At 39.6% G+C, this 16,841-nt stretch overlaps 1 protein-coding gene and 1 long non-coding RNA gene across 3 annotated transcripts in view; both read right to left on the bottom strand.

Annotated features, from left to right (window-relative positions):
- Positions 1-16,841, bottom strand: part of WWC3 (WWC family member 3) — a 93,118-nt gene that overhangs the window by 42,438 nt on the left and 33,839 nt on the right. For both annotated transcript variants that reach the window (XM_072994380.2, XM_072994381.2), the window contains exons 2-3: positions 8,487-8,596; positions 1,994-2,197 (exon numbers count right to left, since the gene is read on the bottom strand). In XM_072994380.2, coding sequence (XP_072850481.2) covers positions 1,994-2,197; positions 8,487-8,596 — 314 coding nt within the window. The remainder of the gene's footprint in view (positions 1-1,993; positions 2,198-8,486; positions 8,597-16,841) is intronic.
- Positions 9,579-11,799, bottom strand: LOC144588162 (uncharacterized). Its single transcript, XR_013543535.1, has 2 exons — positions 10,165-11,799; positions 9,579-10,020 (listed from the first exon to the last, which is right to left on the bottom strand). It is a non-coding gene; the product is annotated as an uncharacterized LOC144588162 (long non-coding RNA).

Below are 16,841 nucleotides of genomic sequence, written 5' to 3'. Positions count from 1 at the left end.
AACCTGTTTTATATACAAAGTCTTTTTTTTTTCAATCATTCAACAGAAATTCATGCTCTGTACTATACTCACTATAATTATAGAATATAATATAATTATATATTATATAATTATAGAATATAATTATATAATTATAATTATAGAATCATGGAGTTGGAGGGGGTCTATAAGGCTTAGTTCCTAGGTTCCTCCTTTTTGTCCTTTTGGAAGAGAAGGACAACAATGGCCCTCCTCCAATCATCTGGCACTTCAGACACACTGCAAGATTTCAGGAAAATAACAGACAGTGGTTCTGAGAGTTCCTTAGCCAGTTGCTTCAATACTCTTGGGATGCAGATCATCAGGCCTGGTGAGCTGAACTTGTTCAAAGTAATAAGATGTTCCTTGACTATGTATTAATCTCAACCTGTTCTCTCCATCTGTACTTCACATTTGCCTGGAGGTTCATAGACTGTCTTTTGGGAGAAGACCAAACTCATTTTTCCATTCCCACTCAGCAGCTGAGCCACTATTTCTTTTTCTGCCTTTTGATGTGCCTAAACCTGAAAAATGTTTTTTGTTATTCTTAGTGTCTCTTGCTAACCACTGTCCATTCTCAGTTTTCACCTTCCTAACAGTATCACTGCAATCATTTGCTACCAGTATCTCCTCTTCCTTTGTGGCCTGGCCTTCCTTCCACTTTCCGTATCTGTCCTTTTTTATTTTCAGGTCCTCTCTTAGTTCTTTGTGAAGCCACATCGGTCTTTTAAAAAAAAATATTTTGCTTTCTTTCACCTTTTTTTCTTGTTAACATTGTCTGTAGCTGCACCTTTAGAAATTCCTTTTTAAGAAACCCCCACCCATTTTCGACTCTTTTCCTGATAGATAAGGTACCATGGCAGCAAATCCTATTGTTGTTCTGAGTTTATTAAAATTGAGTTTCCTAAAATCTAGTGTACACATTCAAAATTTCAAGTAGAGCATAGCTACCGTATTTTCCCGTGTATAAAACACAACTTTTTCCTTAAATAATTTGAGAAAAAATTGAGGGTCATTTTATACATGGAAGGCAGCCATTTACAGGGCTTAGCAAAAAGGAAGGGGAGGCGTTTCTCCCTTCCTTTTTGCTAAGCATGTGCCCTTGCCTTTTGCAGTTAGAAAAGGAGGGGGGTCATCTTATACATTGGGGTTAGAAAAGGGGGGGGTCATCTTATACATTGATGTTATAAATGGAAAAATACGGTACTTTCTCCCAGAGCTGATATAATCTCTCTGAATTCTTCATCCTTCAGGTTTACAAAAGTTGCATGATACAAAGTTACTATAGTACAAAGCTGAAACCAGTGTAAGTTTCTTGAAAGTAGCTTCTTACTGAATCACTGAGACCATACATCAGTTATTATTAACTTTTCACATTACCTCAATGGGACTTACCTTAAGTGTGATAAATGTGATCTGGATACAACTTATTTTCTATTTAAATATCATGAGGTTCTGAATTCAAGTGTAAATAAAAACACCAATTTGATATATTTTGTCTCAATTTTTCCTGTATGTGAAATGGTGTCTTAATAAAGCTTGGAGACAGTCTTCAAGCAAGCTTGTAAGGTGGAAAATGGGCTTAGCCAAAGTGGCATACAAAAATAAAGGAATAAATAAAAGCCTATGGTCGGCTTTATAAAATACAGAATCTAACCTAAATAACAATTGAAAGCTAAAATTGTACTCTTAACATGATACTGAATGATTGAAGAATTAACTAGGAACAACTGATGAATATTTTAGCTTTCTTTAAGGGCTCTCCACTACCAATTGCTGGATCAGGAATAGGAATCATTGCTATAATGAGCCGCCTAGAGTGGTCGAATCTGACCAGATAGGTGGGATAGAAATGAAATAAATAATAAATAATAATAATAAATAATACAGGAATCATTTGCACATGTAGTTTTTCATCCACCTAGGAATATACAAATTGAACTGTGGACTATTCAGAGAGGAAAGATCAACTTACAACTGGCATAAGAGCGACTGTCATCTTCACACAATTTATGCAGTTGTTGGTATTCTTCTTGTGCTAACTCAAAACGCTGCTGCTTAATTTGGTAAATTTCCTTTTTGGCATTAAGTGCTTCCTGGGCAACAACTAAATATTCCTTTAGCATACGCTCCTGCTCTCTTCTCCATTGCTCCCTTGGATCCTCAATTTGTGTCAGTTCTGGTAAGAAAAAAAATGTTCAGATATATTCAGTGGCAAAATCAGCACAAATATTTTTGAAAGGCATGTCACCTCAACCACACCCATTTCCTCTCTAAAAAATAAAGCAAACTTGCAGAGCTCCATCAATTTTTCATCTAACTTTAACTGGCCAGAATCCTTGTTGTTAGATCTGCCACCACGATGCCATCAGTGCAAATTTCAACAGCAAATTAAGAAGTCAGCATAGGCATATGTTATCATACACGTGACTTTCATGTAACACCAAACGCCTATGCTGACTTCTTATTATGTGTCGTCAAGTCAGAATCAACTTATAACAACCCTAGTAAGGCTTTCAGGGTAAGTGACATATTTAAGGAGTGACTTTAGCAGTCCCACTCTCCCTGTGAGTTGAATCCTGGTCTCCAGAGTTCTAGTCCCTCACTCTATCCACTATACCACCCTGTGTATTCATGCTGACTTAACTTGTGAAAATTCACCACTGACATTTACATCAATAGAGATGAAAAGGATTCTGGCCACTTTGCAACAAGGCGTGGTACCAATATAAAGTCTTGTTCATCATTATATTTTTGAACATGCAACTCCCTTTATTATTCCCTCATGCTCACAAGAAGATGAGAACATCTTTCATTTTCAAGTCTAATTTGTCGTTTTGTCCATAGAGAGCTATAGTTTTATCTTTTAATCACATGATGGTTGCCATACAGCAATCCTCACATGGAAAGCTATTTTACATGGCAATCTATTCAAAATAGTATTTCAATAGTGTTCACTTCAGTAAGCATATGAAATGTAGAAAAAGATTCTCTGAATTTGCTACTGGAAAACAGTGGGAAGTACCAGCTTTTTTTTTTTTTTTTTTTTTTGAAGCATGCCCACTTCTCCCAAGATCTAATAGGTGCTACCAGCTGCCTAGGCTAGCATGAGGGACAAATGAGTTTTAGTTTATTGGTCCTCACTAATCCTATTACCACTATGCACCACTTCAGCAGTTCTGATACCTTGTCTCACACCGATAAAGAAGAAAGTTAGTTATCATCATGATATAACATCCTCAAAACCTTTAATTATCTCTTTCAGTGAGTTCATGTAATTTTTAAAGAGCATGAGAAACAAAAAAAGGTCTCCAAGCACCACTTTTTGCAACCAGCATTCTATGTACAACCTGAATTTTTGTGCAGGAACTGAATCATAGGTTGAACTCCGAAATTATGAACCCTAATTCTTTCTGTTGCCATTAAGTAGGATGATACATAACAAAAAGAACTGGAAAAATAATAAGACACAGGAAGTTCAGTAGTACATGCTTCACTTACTATTTCTATGAACTTACTCTGAAATCAGTAAAGTACCAGCATACTCCTTTGCTTTCTCTCCATAAACCCATACATCAAACACGCTCTTTTAATTATAGCTGAACATTTCATTTTCCAAGATCTCAATGACAAATATCCAATCTAAATGTAGAGTAGGTAGGGAGTGTCAAATTAAAACATGGGTGGTCCAACAAAAAATGAAGTATAGTATTATGTTTCTTGAAGCTGGAGCCATTCAGGAAAAGAAGACTCCTGCCACTCAGTACCCACTAGTATGCAAAAATAATGGGCCTGCCAAATAGTATTTGGCTTGCTATTCGCCTCACTTTAGTGCTCTTGCTTGTAAAACCTGGCCACATCACTGCCCTCCTCTGTTCCTTTTACCAATGCAGTTAGCTCCCTTGATTACAACTGCACTTGTAATGCAGCTGGGTTTAAAGCGTTTTCCAAATGAGGCAAAAGCAGCTTAACAGCTAAGGTAGGCATACTCTCTCAGGTCTTTATCACATTGGAGGCCTCTGATTTAACAGGGCCATAGGCTGTAGAATACGTTTGAGCCTACTTGGAAAGGAAAGTACACTGCAAAGGTTAGAAGTTACAGCTTCTGTTTAAGGTTTTGAATCATAAAGTGCCCAGTCACTTCTCCCATCAAAAAGTATTTCTTTGTACATGGAGATTTATTCTTTTATCATTTTGGGCCCTAAACTCTATTTAATTTCTTTAGATTTTTAATGATATAATTTGAACAGGAAAATTCAGATCTTACTTTTAAGATAAAACAACCAAACAATTCCAGTGACCTGCAAAAACAAGTTCCTAAAAATTTAACACACTCTTCCTCACTCCCGTTACATAATCTTCTTCCTCGTCCATCTCAAGTCTCTTCTGTTTTCCATTTTACTTCCATATTCAGATCTTTCTCTACTATAAATAAATAATAAATTGCATTTTAACCCAATCAATAACCAAGGTTCTCTGAACAATCATAAAACTAAAATGCAATGCAAAAAAATCAAGACAATAAAAACAAACAGCCCCGAAAAATGTATGAAATAGCTGAAATATAAGGCTAAAATGCCTTGTACCAAGAAGATAACAGTCTGGTGCCAGATGAACATCCTTCGTCTGAAAATAGAATGGAAGTCAGCAGAGCTGACAAAGTTCTGGTGCCACATGATCATACAACCAGTACCATTTTAAATTACCGTATTTTTCGCTCCATAAGACGCACCGGACGTTAAGACGCACTTAATTTTTAAATACTGAAAATTAAAATAAAATAAAAATATATAAACAGAGCAAGTCCCACACTGGGACTGCCAAAAAAAATCACCAAAAAACAAAGCAACATAGAAACATGCCCCCCAGCCCAAATCTACCCTCCAAAACCCACCCAGAACATTTTTTAAAAAGTAAAAAGAAGCAACTAATTTTTAAATACCAAAAAATGAAGTAAAAATAAATAAACAGAGCAAGTCTCATGCTGGGACTGCAAAAAAATCACCAAAACACAAAGCAACATAGAAACATACCCCCAGCCCAAATCTACCCTCCAAAACCCACCCAGAACATTTTTTAAAAAGTAAAAAGCAGCAACTAATTTTTAAATACCAAAAAATAAAGTAAAAATAAATAAACAGAGCAAGTCCCATGCTGGGACTGCAAAAAAATCACCAAAACACAAAGCAACATAGAAACATACCCCCAGCCCAAATCTACCCTCCAAAACCCACCCAGAACATTTTTTAAAAAGTAAAAAGCAGCACCTTACCGGTCAAAAGCCTCCTGGAGGTCCTCAGAAGCCAGCGATGGTGGTGGTGGGGGACTCCCCACGGGGCCTGCTGAGGCCTCCGGAGGCCTGGGAAGCCAGCGATGGTGCCTGGGGGAGGCCCCCGCGGGGCCTGCTGAGGCCTCCGGAGGCCTGGGAAGCCAGCGATGGTGCCTGGGGGAGGCCCCCGCGGGGCCTGCTGAGGCCTCCAGAGGCCTGGGAAGCCAGCGATGGTGCCTGGGGGAGGCCCCCGCGGGGCCTGCTGAGGCCTCCGGAGGCCTGGGAAGCCAGCGATGGTGGCATGGAGGGGACAGTATTCGCTCCATAAGACGCATGCACTTTCCCCCCAGTTTTTTTGGGAGAAAAAGTGCGTCTTATGGTGCAAAAAATACGGTAACTGGAGTTCTGAGTTGTTCCTAAAGAAAACCCCCAAATACCAATGAACACACTGAAGTAAATAGATACATCAAATGAGGATTTCTAGGTAACATCAAAAAATCCAACATTCTTCTTTTCATTTAAAATCTATGCTGAAGTTTTGTGATTACTTTGCAGTACAAACCCCAATGTTTTGCACCATCCCCAAAATGTTGCAACGAAGATATCCAGTGCTGAGGCTAGTAAGCCCCTCAAGACAAACACTGCTTGCATTCCCAACCTATGCCACAATTTTGTAATTATTTCCAAGCTACTGATTTACAGTGTTGAGAAATATCCAGGTTTGGATGCAAAGTCTTCATATCTTTTTGAATAACTGGATTATTCTGGAAAACTGGTCTTTTTTTTATTTTACAATTCAGGCCAATTTATGAGGAGATAATGATGAATTTAGGCCTTCATCCAAATTGTGCAAAACACCCTCAAGAAGGAATGCAAGCCTCGTTAGGAAAGGTTGAATAGTCAATTGTGCAAAAAAAAAAAAAAAAAAAAAAAAAAAGACTCCTGATGGAACCTCTATTCTATCTGGGCTTCACTTTTCTGACCCTCATTCAATCCATTAACCTACCACTTATTCAGGACACCCATTATCTCACCTGAGTTAAATAAAGAGGAAAAGTTAAGTATGGATGTTATATCATTATCGCAATAGCATAGCCAACATTCTCAGATGACCTTTCCCCACCTTATTATTTTTATTTATTTGTTTGTTTGTTTATGCATTTATGCATATATACATGCAGTTTAGAACAAACAGAACAACAAAGTAACAAAATAAGACAACATGCCAGTTGTAAAATGCAGTGGAGACAGAAATACAATCTCTACACTCTAGGGTCTAAACAACTGAATCTCATCACAGACAACTGGACTAGATGGTGTTCTTGATATCCCCTTAACACAACTTCAATTAGTTATTTAAGTCATGCAGCAAAGTAATTTTTTTTTACTTTCCAACCACTTTGTAAATTGATTACAGTAAGCCATTGAGGAAAGCCCATCAATTCCCATTTATACTTGTATCATAATACTGTAAATTCTTCAGCACTTGATACAACTCTGCTAGATGACATTGTGAAGCTATAATACAATGGTGCTATAACAACAGAGGTGAAAAACAATTCCTTCTTTGACACCACCACCACCGAGCTTGCTTAATGCTGAATAATAAGCTCTAACCCACATTTCGACAAATTAAGCACAAGATTCCACCCAGCCCCATATTTCAGTCATTATCCTGACTGCTTCATTATCTTCAGTTCCAAGATATATCTACAGTGGTGCCCCGCTTAACGATGACCCCATTTAATGATGAAATCGCTTCACGATGAGGTTTTTGTGATTGCTATTGCAATCGCAAAACGATGATTGAATGGGGTTTTTTCGTTTCACGATGATCTGTTCCCTGCTTCGGGAACTGATTTTTTGCTTTATGACGATCAGAAAACAGCTGATTGTCGGGTTTCAAAATGGCCACCTGCTGTTCAAAATGGCTCCCTGCTGTGCTTAGGATGGATTCCTCACATTACAGGCACCAGAAAATGGCCACCCTATGGAGGATCTTCACTGGACACTGAGGTACTTCGCCCATTGGAATGCATTGAGCGGTTTTCAATGCATTTCAATGGGCTTTTTACCTTCGCTTGACGACGATTTCATTCTACAGCGATTTCGCTGGAACGGATTAATGTCATCAAGCAAGGCACCACTGTAGTAGCTAATCTGCCAAGGTATAAAGGCTCTTAGGCATGGTTGTGTAAACCACCCAAGACAACTCTTTATCCCACTGTAGGTGATCAGGACTTCAACATTCTCCAACTCTTTCTCTCTCTTAAAAAAAAACTATTTTAGCTTGAATACTTGAGGAAAAGAGTTTGCATTTAGCTCCAAACATTTCCATTTATCAAAGCTGCCAATGTTATCCCATTGTACTGCCTCCTGGAAAAGAGCTACATTATATATCTTATATATCACGATGTCTTTACATCAACTAATACAGTGGTTCTCAACCTTTTTGAAAGAAATGCCCCCTTGAGCCATTGAGGAAGTTATCATCACCCTCCTCCCCATGGTGATGATATCTTATTTATTTATTTATTTATTTATTTATTTATTTATTTATTTATTTATTTATTTATTTATTTATTTATTTATTTATTTATGACACTTAACTCCAATGACCCCTGAAAACAAAATTCAATTGCAAGAAAATGAAATGACCCCAAAAAGTAACATTTAATGATTTAGTTGCAAGGGAATTTTAAGACGCAAAAAGAAACATAAAAAGGGTATAAAAACAAACCGCAATGCAGGAATTAAAAATTTCAAGACGAAAACTCTGAAACTAAATTAAGATTGGAAGAAAATACATATTCATGCACACTGTAAAAAGGCTGCAGCCATCTTCACAGGTGTGGCTCGCTCCAGTGCCCCCCTATCACCCCCCTTCTGCTCCAGCGCCCCCACGCCACCCCATTTTGTTCTACCGCCCCCCTGAAAAATGAAATCGCCCCCAGGGGGCATTAGCGCCCACGTTAAGAACCACTGAACTAATAGAAAGACTCGCCTAAACACACAATACCATATACATTTTTCATGTTTCAAGAATAATATCCCAAACATGGAGAATTTTAAAATATAACTATTGCTCCTGAACATATAATTATAATTTCAGTATCACTCCCTTATGTACAATTGTATTTAGAATTAAAGCCAAGGCTTAAAGCTTTTATTGAAAAAACAAACAAACCCTACTACTCACGATTTATATGGTCCATGTAATAAACACCAATCTGCTGATCGTAAACAGTTTCCCATCCTAAAGGCAGCTCATCACCAACACAGTCAGCAAAAGTTAAAGGCTTCGTAATCCTACAAATATCATAGAAAATGGAAATGGGATCAAAGGTGCAGCATTCAATTAAGAGGCCACTACTATTATTAAACACTGAATTAGGTAAGTTATACATAAATAGATCAACACAAGGGCTTCCCTATCTTTTTTACATCAAAACTATTACTGAATGGACAAAGTACATACAACTTTGAGAGCTGCATATTAAAAATACCTTGTGGGACAGGAGAGACAAGATTTTTCATTTTACATTCTAAGCATAACAGTTTAATTACTACGGCATGTAGTCCTGCCAGTTTTTCCTAAACAAGGGTTGTGCTGAAATTCATTCCTACTGCAAAGTGAACCAAGTGCATGGATTGTTGTTTTTCATTTTAAATGAAAAATCAGTACAGCAGCATTTGGATTATTTTGTCATGGAGATCTAAAAGAACCAACAATTTATTTATCTACATTAAGGGGGTCCAATAGTTCATACATTCAGAAAGTACACAGTTTTCACACTGAAGACAATAACAAACATAAATATCAGCTCTTACAAGCATCTGGATCTTTATGACAAAAGACATGAACAGAGGTGATCAACACTGTTCAACTGTTACCACAGCATACCTCCTTTTTTTAAAAACAATTTAGTGCTTAATACCAATTCAGAGCAGAAGAATTGGTAGAACAGAATTATCCTCTAGGAGTTTCACAGTTTTCTAGTAAAAATAATAAAGAGATATTGTGATTTCATATTTATAGGCTGACTCATTTATATTATCATAGTCTTTGAGCAGGAGAAACACCTCATAATGCACCCTTTCTATCTTTAGTCTTCAAAAACCAATCAGGCAGGAATACCTCTGCACACCAGATGTTTGTCATGATACAACTGCCTCTGTTGCTCTCGACAGTATATCATGAGCCCATCTCTTCCTTTCAAGGCAAGAAGAGAGAACGAAAGGATTGCATACTATTCTTTGCACTCTGACAATTAGTTTTTTTTAAAAAAAAAAACTTTCCAATCTTGCTCTTTCACTAACTCAGGATTGCCTGGAATACATCGCCACACATAGCCACAAGGGATACTACCTGGTGTAAAGGAAACAGCATCCTAGACTCTCCCTCATGCACAAGTCTGCTGTCTGCAACTTGTTTGGCTCAGGCTTCTAACAAGGGACTAGGTACCTGTTTACCTCTTGTTCTGCTTTCTAATCAACTCACTTTACCGCCAAAACATCTACTGTGTGGCCTGACTGGACTCCTGGTAACCAAACTTCTGAATACTTTCCTTCCTCCTGCTGGTTATCCTTCCACTATACTACTCTTACTACTTCCTGGTCTTGGTTTTCATTTCATTAGCCTTCTTTTACCAGTCTCCAGTCCTCTTTATGTCTCTAAATTCAAAGTGCTCACTTTGACATGTAAAGCCCTAAATGGCTTAGGACCTGGTTACCTAAAGCAGTGGTTCTTAACCTTTGTTACTCGGATGCTTTTGAACTGCAACTCCCAGAAACCCCAGTCAGGACAGCTGGTGGTGAAGGCTTCTGGGAGTTGTAGTCCAAAACTCCTGAGTAACCCAAGGTTAAGAACCAGTGACCTAAAGGACCGCCTTCTTCCATACGAGCCTGATCGTCCTCTAAGATCAGGCCAAGAGGCCCTTCTGAAGGTGCCATCTCTGAAAGAAGTGAGGGGGATGGCATGTTGAAATAGGGCCTTCTTGGCTGTTGCCCCCCCCCTCCCAGCTTTGGAACACCCTCTCTCCCTATAGAGATCCGCCTGGCTCCAGCACTTTTGGCTTTTCGGCTGCAGGCAGAGACCTTTCTGTTTAGCAAGCATTTTAATTAAATAGTATTCTTTAGTTGGCCATACCAGCAGCAGGATTTATTAATATTAATGTTTTAATGATTGTTTTTAATATAGGATATTATTATAATATTGCCTATTTGTAATGGTTTTAATGTTTGTAAAGTTTTAATATTGTTGTACGCCGCTCAGAGACCACTGGTAATGGTGCGGCTAAAAAATCTTGTAAGTAAGTAAGTAAGTAAGTAAGTAAGTAAGTAAGTAAGTAAGTAAGTAAGTAAGTAAGTAAGTAAGTAAGTAAGTAAGTAAGTAAGTAAGTAAAGTAGGCCACTTTCTTTGTTCTTTATTCTCCTCTACCTCCTTCCTGTCTTCACACAACTTTTCTCATTCTCTCATCCATTCTTCCTTACTGTCCATTTCAGATTTTTTTTCTTTTTTATCAGTCAACCCCTGAATCGTTCATCTGTTCTCACTGGCCAACTGTGTATAATCTGGCTGCCAGTCACTGGATTCCTCTGAGAGCTCAGAATCCACACTCTGTAGCAGTAGGTGTCACAGCTCAAAAGCTTTCCAAATTAGCTTGAAACGGTTCTTGAGGAAGGAGGAGGTGAGCTCAATGAATCCAAAGCTAATGGATAAAACAATCATTGCTGTACATCCCAGAACAGAGTTGGGGAATATGTTTAAGACCAAGGGTGACAGCAAGATTCCTCTCACTGGAGTGCCATCCCTCCTGCCTACCACTGAGAAAGAGAGCCAGACCCTGCCAATTCCCCCACCCAGGAAGACAAGGCCACTTGGATCAGACCCAGGGATCAGACCCTACAGAAAGATTTGAACAAACTAACAGTCAAGGAGACCGGGACTGTATTGGCGGGACGGGGAGAAAAAGTGCGGAAGTAGGGGAGGTGGGACTGGTAGATATAAAAGGAGGGGAAAGAGAGCTACCAGTAGGCTGCGAGAGGATATGGGTTGAAGACCCCTGGACGGGAAAGGTAGAAAAACTGAGGGTCCTGAAGGAGGAGGCGGATGCCAGGAGGAGGAGAGAACTCACCCATAAACCATCATACTGGGGTGAAAGAGAGACCAAGGAGTGGCGGAAGAAATTAAGAGATGAGAAGGAAAATGTGGAAAGAGAACGAAGGATTTTTAAAAAACCATGCTCTCTGGGGACTGTTGCCAACTATTTAACCATGATTAAGTAAATAAACTACAAGAAATTGCATTTAGGACTCTTTTGCACATAATAGCATTTAGGCCTGAAGTAGCATTTAGGTCTTTCTTGGACATAGAGCAATATATAAGACCAAATTATTTCCTATACAGTACAGGTTTGAAAAGCTAGTTTTAGTCTGAAAAAAGTTTGCCTAAGAGGTGCCAGAATAACATATATTTGCAGTTTATCAGATTATCTCTTGATAATGCAAAGAAGGCAACAGACCTTGACATGTCTTTATTAATAAAATACAGTGGTGCCTCGCATAGCGATCACTCCGTATAGCGATGAAATCACTTAGTGATGCTGTTTTTGCAATCGCAAAAGTGATCGCTTTGCGATGTTCCCTATGGGGAAACTTGCAATCATCGCAAAGCCCCCATTTTCGGCAAGATGACCGGCGGTTTCAAAATGGCCACCGGGTAAACAAAATGGCCGCCCGCTGTTTTCAGGCATGGATTCCTCACTTTAGAGGCACAGAAAATGGCGGCGCTATGGAGGATCTTCGCTTAAAGGTGAGTTTTAAGCCCATAGGAACACATTAATCGCGTTTTAATGCGTTTCTATGGGCTTTTTATTTTCGCTTAGCGATGTTATCGCTTAGCAGCGATTTTTTCTGCACAAATTAACATCGCTAAGCGAGGCACCACTGTATGGTTGAATAGAGAGTGAGTCAACATACAGTACTTATCCTTAAGAAACAGTAGCTGAAATCGTGTTACTTTTGTTACACATGTTGAAGGCATAACTTTTAGTGCCTTTCAGCGGACAGTTTATGAGCCTCCACTGAGATTCTCAAGCATGCCCCAAGTCAACGAATGTGCACATCCTGAGAATTCCAGTGGTGACTATTGTCAGCTGGACGTAAATGATTGTTACACTATTTGCCTTCTACGTATATAGCATAGCAACAGAATTTCAGCTACTCTCAGTTAATCTGTACCACTTGAAAGTACAGTATTAAGACAACAGTAGCAGTGTTTTGTGAGAAGAAAAGGTTCAATGTTTTATTTCAAATTAAACATTAGGTTCACATATATAAGCAAATGGCTACCCCAATGGCATTACAACATTTAGATTATGAATTATTGATTTCAGTATATTTTATCCTCCTGTGAGCCTGGAGCATCTGACAACATCTTTGCTAGCAAACCATCCATCCCCCATGGAAAAGGGAACTCTGAAGGAAATGAAAGTGGTGGGTGCTGAAGAAGTGAGAGACAGGAGACCCCTAGAGAAGGAGGGTAGGGGGAAAAGCAAAGGAAAGAGAAGGGAGAAAGACAGTTAGAAGAGGCAGAAAAAGAGAAGACAGTGTGATTGGCGAAGGAAAAGGCCCGAGCAAAGAGAAGAAGGGCATAGAAAAAGAAGGGAGTGATAGAAAAGAGGAGGCAGAAGCCAGAGCTGCTGAAGGGAGGAGGAGAAGAGGATCCTACCCCCAGGGTGTGAATGGATTGGGATGGAGAACCTGTAGATCCATAAATGGGAGCACCTGATGGACCCCCAGGAAGAGGTTGAAAGGAGGAGGGAAGGGATACCCCCAAAGCCGGACCTGGGCAAAGTGCGGCCCAAGGGCCACATACAGCCCACGAGTTGCTCCTGTCCAGCCTGCAGACAGTTTTGAACATCAAAACCATTTATAGCTTTTTGTCTAAAGTTGATCAGTTGCTTATCTTTAACATACTGCAAAAAAAACTCTTTAGTATTTGTGAAGATTAACAAGTTTAAAATAAAAACAATCATAACATCACTATTTCATTTTATTTTGAAGTAAAGTCGGTTCGGCCCCAGAACACAGTTCTGATTTTTCATGTGCCACGCCCTATAGAAATTAATTTCTCACCCCTGCCAAAAGCCCTTTTATTGGGGAGAGAAAGAGGCTCAGGCATGGGGTAGAAAGATCAGAAAACAGAGAGCAAAGATAGGAAGAGAGAAAGAAAAACGGATGAGCCAACCCGGGTCATGGAGATATTCTCTCCCAATACCTGGGACATTCCATAGCCGGGAGATGACATTGCAAACACCCGAGACCCACTTGGAGAACAATTATCCCTATTGCCATTTCACCAGAGCCAGTACTGATGGACTTAAAGACTGAAGCTGTAGGAGGACTGTGGGAAAACAACTTTGAGAACCCCTCCCCAGTTTATGAAAAAAAATCTTTTCTTAATCCCACAAGTTCTGAAGTTAAATGTCTGATTGATTTCGAAACCTTTATTGGCATATGAGTTGTTAAATGTTAAATTTGACATACAGAGTTTCCTAGAAGTTTCTGAAATAAAAATATAAAAATATTTGAAATAGCCCTTAAAGCCTGTGGAGTCTAATCAATCCCTGCCATAAGGGCTGACATAATGCTTCTCATCAGAGGAACCCTCACGTCATTGTTGTTTAGTCGTTTAGTCGTGTCCGACTCTTCGTGACCCCATGGACCAGAGCACGCCAGGCCCTTCTGTCTTCCACTGCCACCCGGAGTTTGGTCAAATTCATGTTAGTTGCTTCGCAGACACTGTCCAGCCATCTCATCCTCTGTCGTCCCCTTCTCCTCTTGCCTCTGACAAAGACTGAGAATCTTATGGGCAAGATTCCCTCTAAGGTGTGCACCTGCATGTGTACACACAACTCTGCCCCCTTCCGCACAGGGCTTCTCCTCTACGTGCATCCACAGTGATCGTTTTCAGCTTTGCATAGGAGGAAGTCAACTGCATGAGGGGTAGAGACCCAGCAAGGCTGAAAATTAGAGGGACCGTTGCTTATGGGTCTTTTTCCATTCAAATTTGAAGCACATTTGGCAGCTGTGCGTAAATCTAGGCATTTCGTCATTGTTCATTGTAATCTACAATTAAAACTTAATGTTCAATTTCAGAACATGTTTTTACATCTCTTGCTGAAGGAGATTTTTAAAATGTCACCTCCTCTCAATGCCTTCTTTAAATTGTTCAAATGTTCTATTCCCACTAGAAATGTACCTTTAGCTGAATTCCATCACAAAGTTCTATAAACTTCAATAACTGTCCCTTGGCTTCTAGATCAGAGATGGCCAATATGTAGGCTCAGAAGTAATTTTCGTGCTCCCCAAATGCCCACAAAATGTGGTATGGCTTTCCAGTCAATTTTCTTACTCTCCAGCTGAAATGTAGTGTTCGGTTTTGCAAGCTTTGTTTACCAGTTCCTTTTCTGTCTAAATTTGCACCTCTGTGTCTTTATTGCGTTAATTATAAAAGGAAATCTTTAACTAGTGCATTTCCTGCCTTTAATATGACTTCCATGTTCACTGGAAACTGTTATTTCCTTTCATATACAGTATCTTAGTGCTTAGCAAATGCTCAGGCATCAGAGAAGGGAAATCTCCAACCACTGAGACATGGAACTGCAGTTTTAAACAAAAGACAAAGCAGTGAACAATGCCTCATTACCAACTAAGTTGAGATAAACTCTGCAAACTGCTAACACAAAGCCAGGAAAGGATCTGAGCAGGCCCTTCACTAACTAATGTTTTATATTAATCACACTACATATAATAAATTAATTAATACCATATAAAACCGTAGCACTCCAAGTCCGGAATACTGGATGCAAGAATATGTGTTTTGAATCCACTTGCACAAAAATCCCTTTACATAGGACAAAATCTAGAAACTTGAAAAACCCCACCAGTTTTCTTACACTGCATTACGTTGTGGTACATGGGAAGGCATAAGCAGTCCTGCAAGCATGCAATATTTGTTGTGTACTGCTCATGCAGCAAAAATTGTAATGGACACTACCATTACACAAACTGCTGAAACGCATATCCTGTAGCTCAGAGGTAAGTAATCAACAGAGGTACCAGGCTACACACATTCAACCTGGGTTGAACATCACAACTCCTACTGTGCCGTAAAATATTACACTTTTTATGTTTAATGATTTTTTCTTTTGTTGAAAATGTCCCTTCATTCCTTGTAGCAGTCAAATTCTTTAACCAAAATTAACAATAAAATAAAATAAAATAAAATAAAATTTGTAGGGTTGTGGGGCCTTGAATTTCCAGAGAAGGCAAATGTGAGAAGGGAGACTGTGGCACGGAGGCCCCTATCAGCAGACTGTCTCACCTTCTACGAGGGTCTGTGGAATTTCAGACACCTAGCTCTCCAGTGGACCTGGACAAAACAAGCTTAATTACAATTACGCAGAAGAATGTGGGAGCCTGGGAAAGGACAAAAGGCTAGGAAATGATAAACAGCCCACAGAGGAGAAAAAGACACCTGATATGCAAAAGATATAAAAGGGAGTGTAGAGGGGCAGGAGGGAGAAGTTGAAAAAGAGATAGCAGGGGAACAGGGAGAAGGTTAAGGGAGAGAGTCTAGATAGAAAACGAGGAGGAAACTTGGGGAGATGCAGTGGAAGGATTTGAGGAGAAAGGCTTACCCCCTTAAGTCAGACTATCCCAAAAAGATAGAACTCCCAGCAGACTAGGCATATATGCATAAAGAAAATGCATGGACAGGTAGCCTGAAGGTAGCCAAGGAAGAGGCAGTACAACCACTTAATTCTCAACTGCCCAGAAAGTCTTTTTATTGGGGACAACGAGAATGTAGGGAACAATGCCAGTGAGAGAAATATCAAGTTTCTTGTGAACCTTGATGAGGACTGGCAGAATACAAGCAAACGGGCATGGCAGACATCCAGATCCATGGTGCTAAGATTAAGTGGAAAGGCGGATTCGTCAGCCTGCTCCCACTCTATAAGCCATCACTGCTGCAGCCATGTGTGTAAGATTTCCCCCAGAGAGGTTCCCTGTGACTCCCGAAAGAAAGCACACCACTTGTAGGAGTAAAGACAGGCTGGAAGTTCAGAGGATGAGGGAAGGATTTATGCTGGTTGAGAGATAGTGGGAAATAGTTCAGTTTTGGTCAAAGGTCCTGGTGTTAAAGAGATTTTGCCTGTTCCAATAAACCCAGTTCATTTGTCTGAAAGCTCATCTCCTTTAATGGAACTGAACATGGAAGAAGGGGATAATGTTGGCTCTCAGGAGCTGGAAGAACTCATAGCAAACTACAGAAAAATTGCTTCCCATATTCCTTAGAAAGTACAAGCAAACCAGTGTACCATCTAAGTATTGAGCAGACCCAGACATGCATGATTTCAGCAAGGCATGTGTGTCTGCTAACCATGTCCTATGTTCTATGGTCCAAGTTTCTTACCAATGCGCTGGAGGAATTTGTTCTTCCTCAGCTTTTAAATTAGTGATACAGAGCTGCCTTATCTATTGAAAC

Source organism: Pogona vitticeps, chromosome 3, assembly GCF_051106095.1.
Source record: "Pogona vitticeps strain Pit_001003342236 chromosome 3, PviZW2.1, whole genome shotgun sequence".
In the NCBI taxonomy this organism is placed as follows: domain Eukaryota; kingdom Metazoa; phylum Chordata; class Lepidosauria; order Squamata; family Agamidae; genus Pogona; species Pogona vitticeps.
This window is presented reverse-complemented; position numbering and strand designations above follow the sequence as displayed.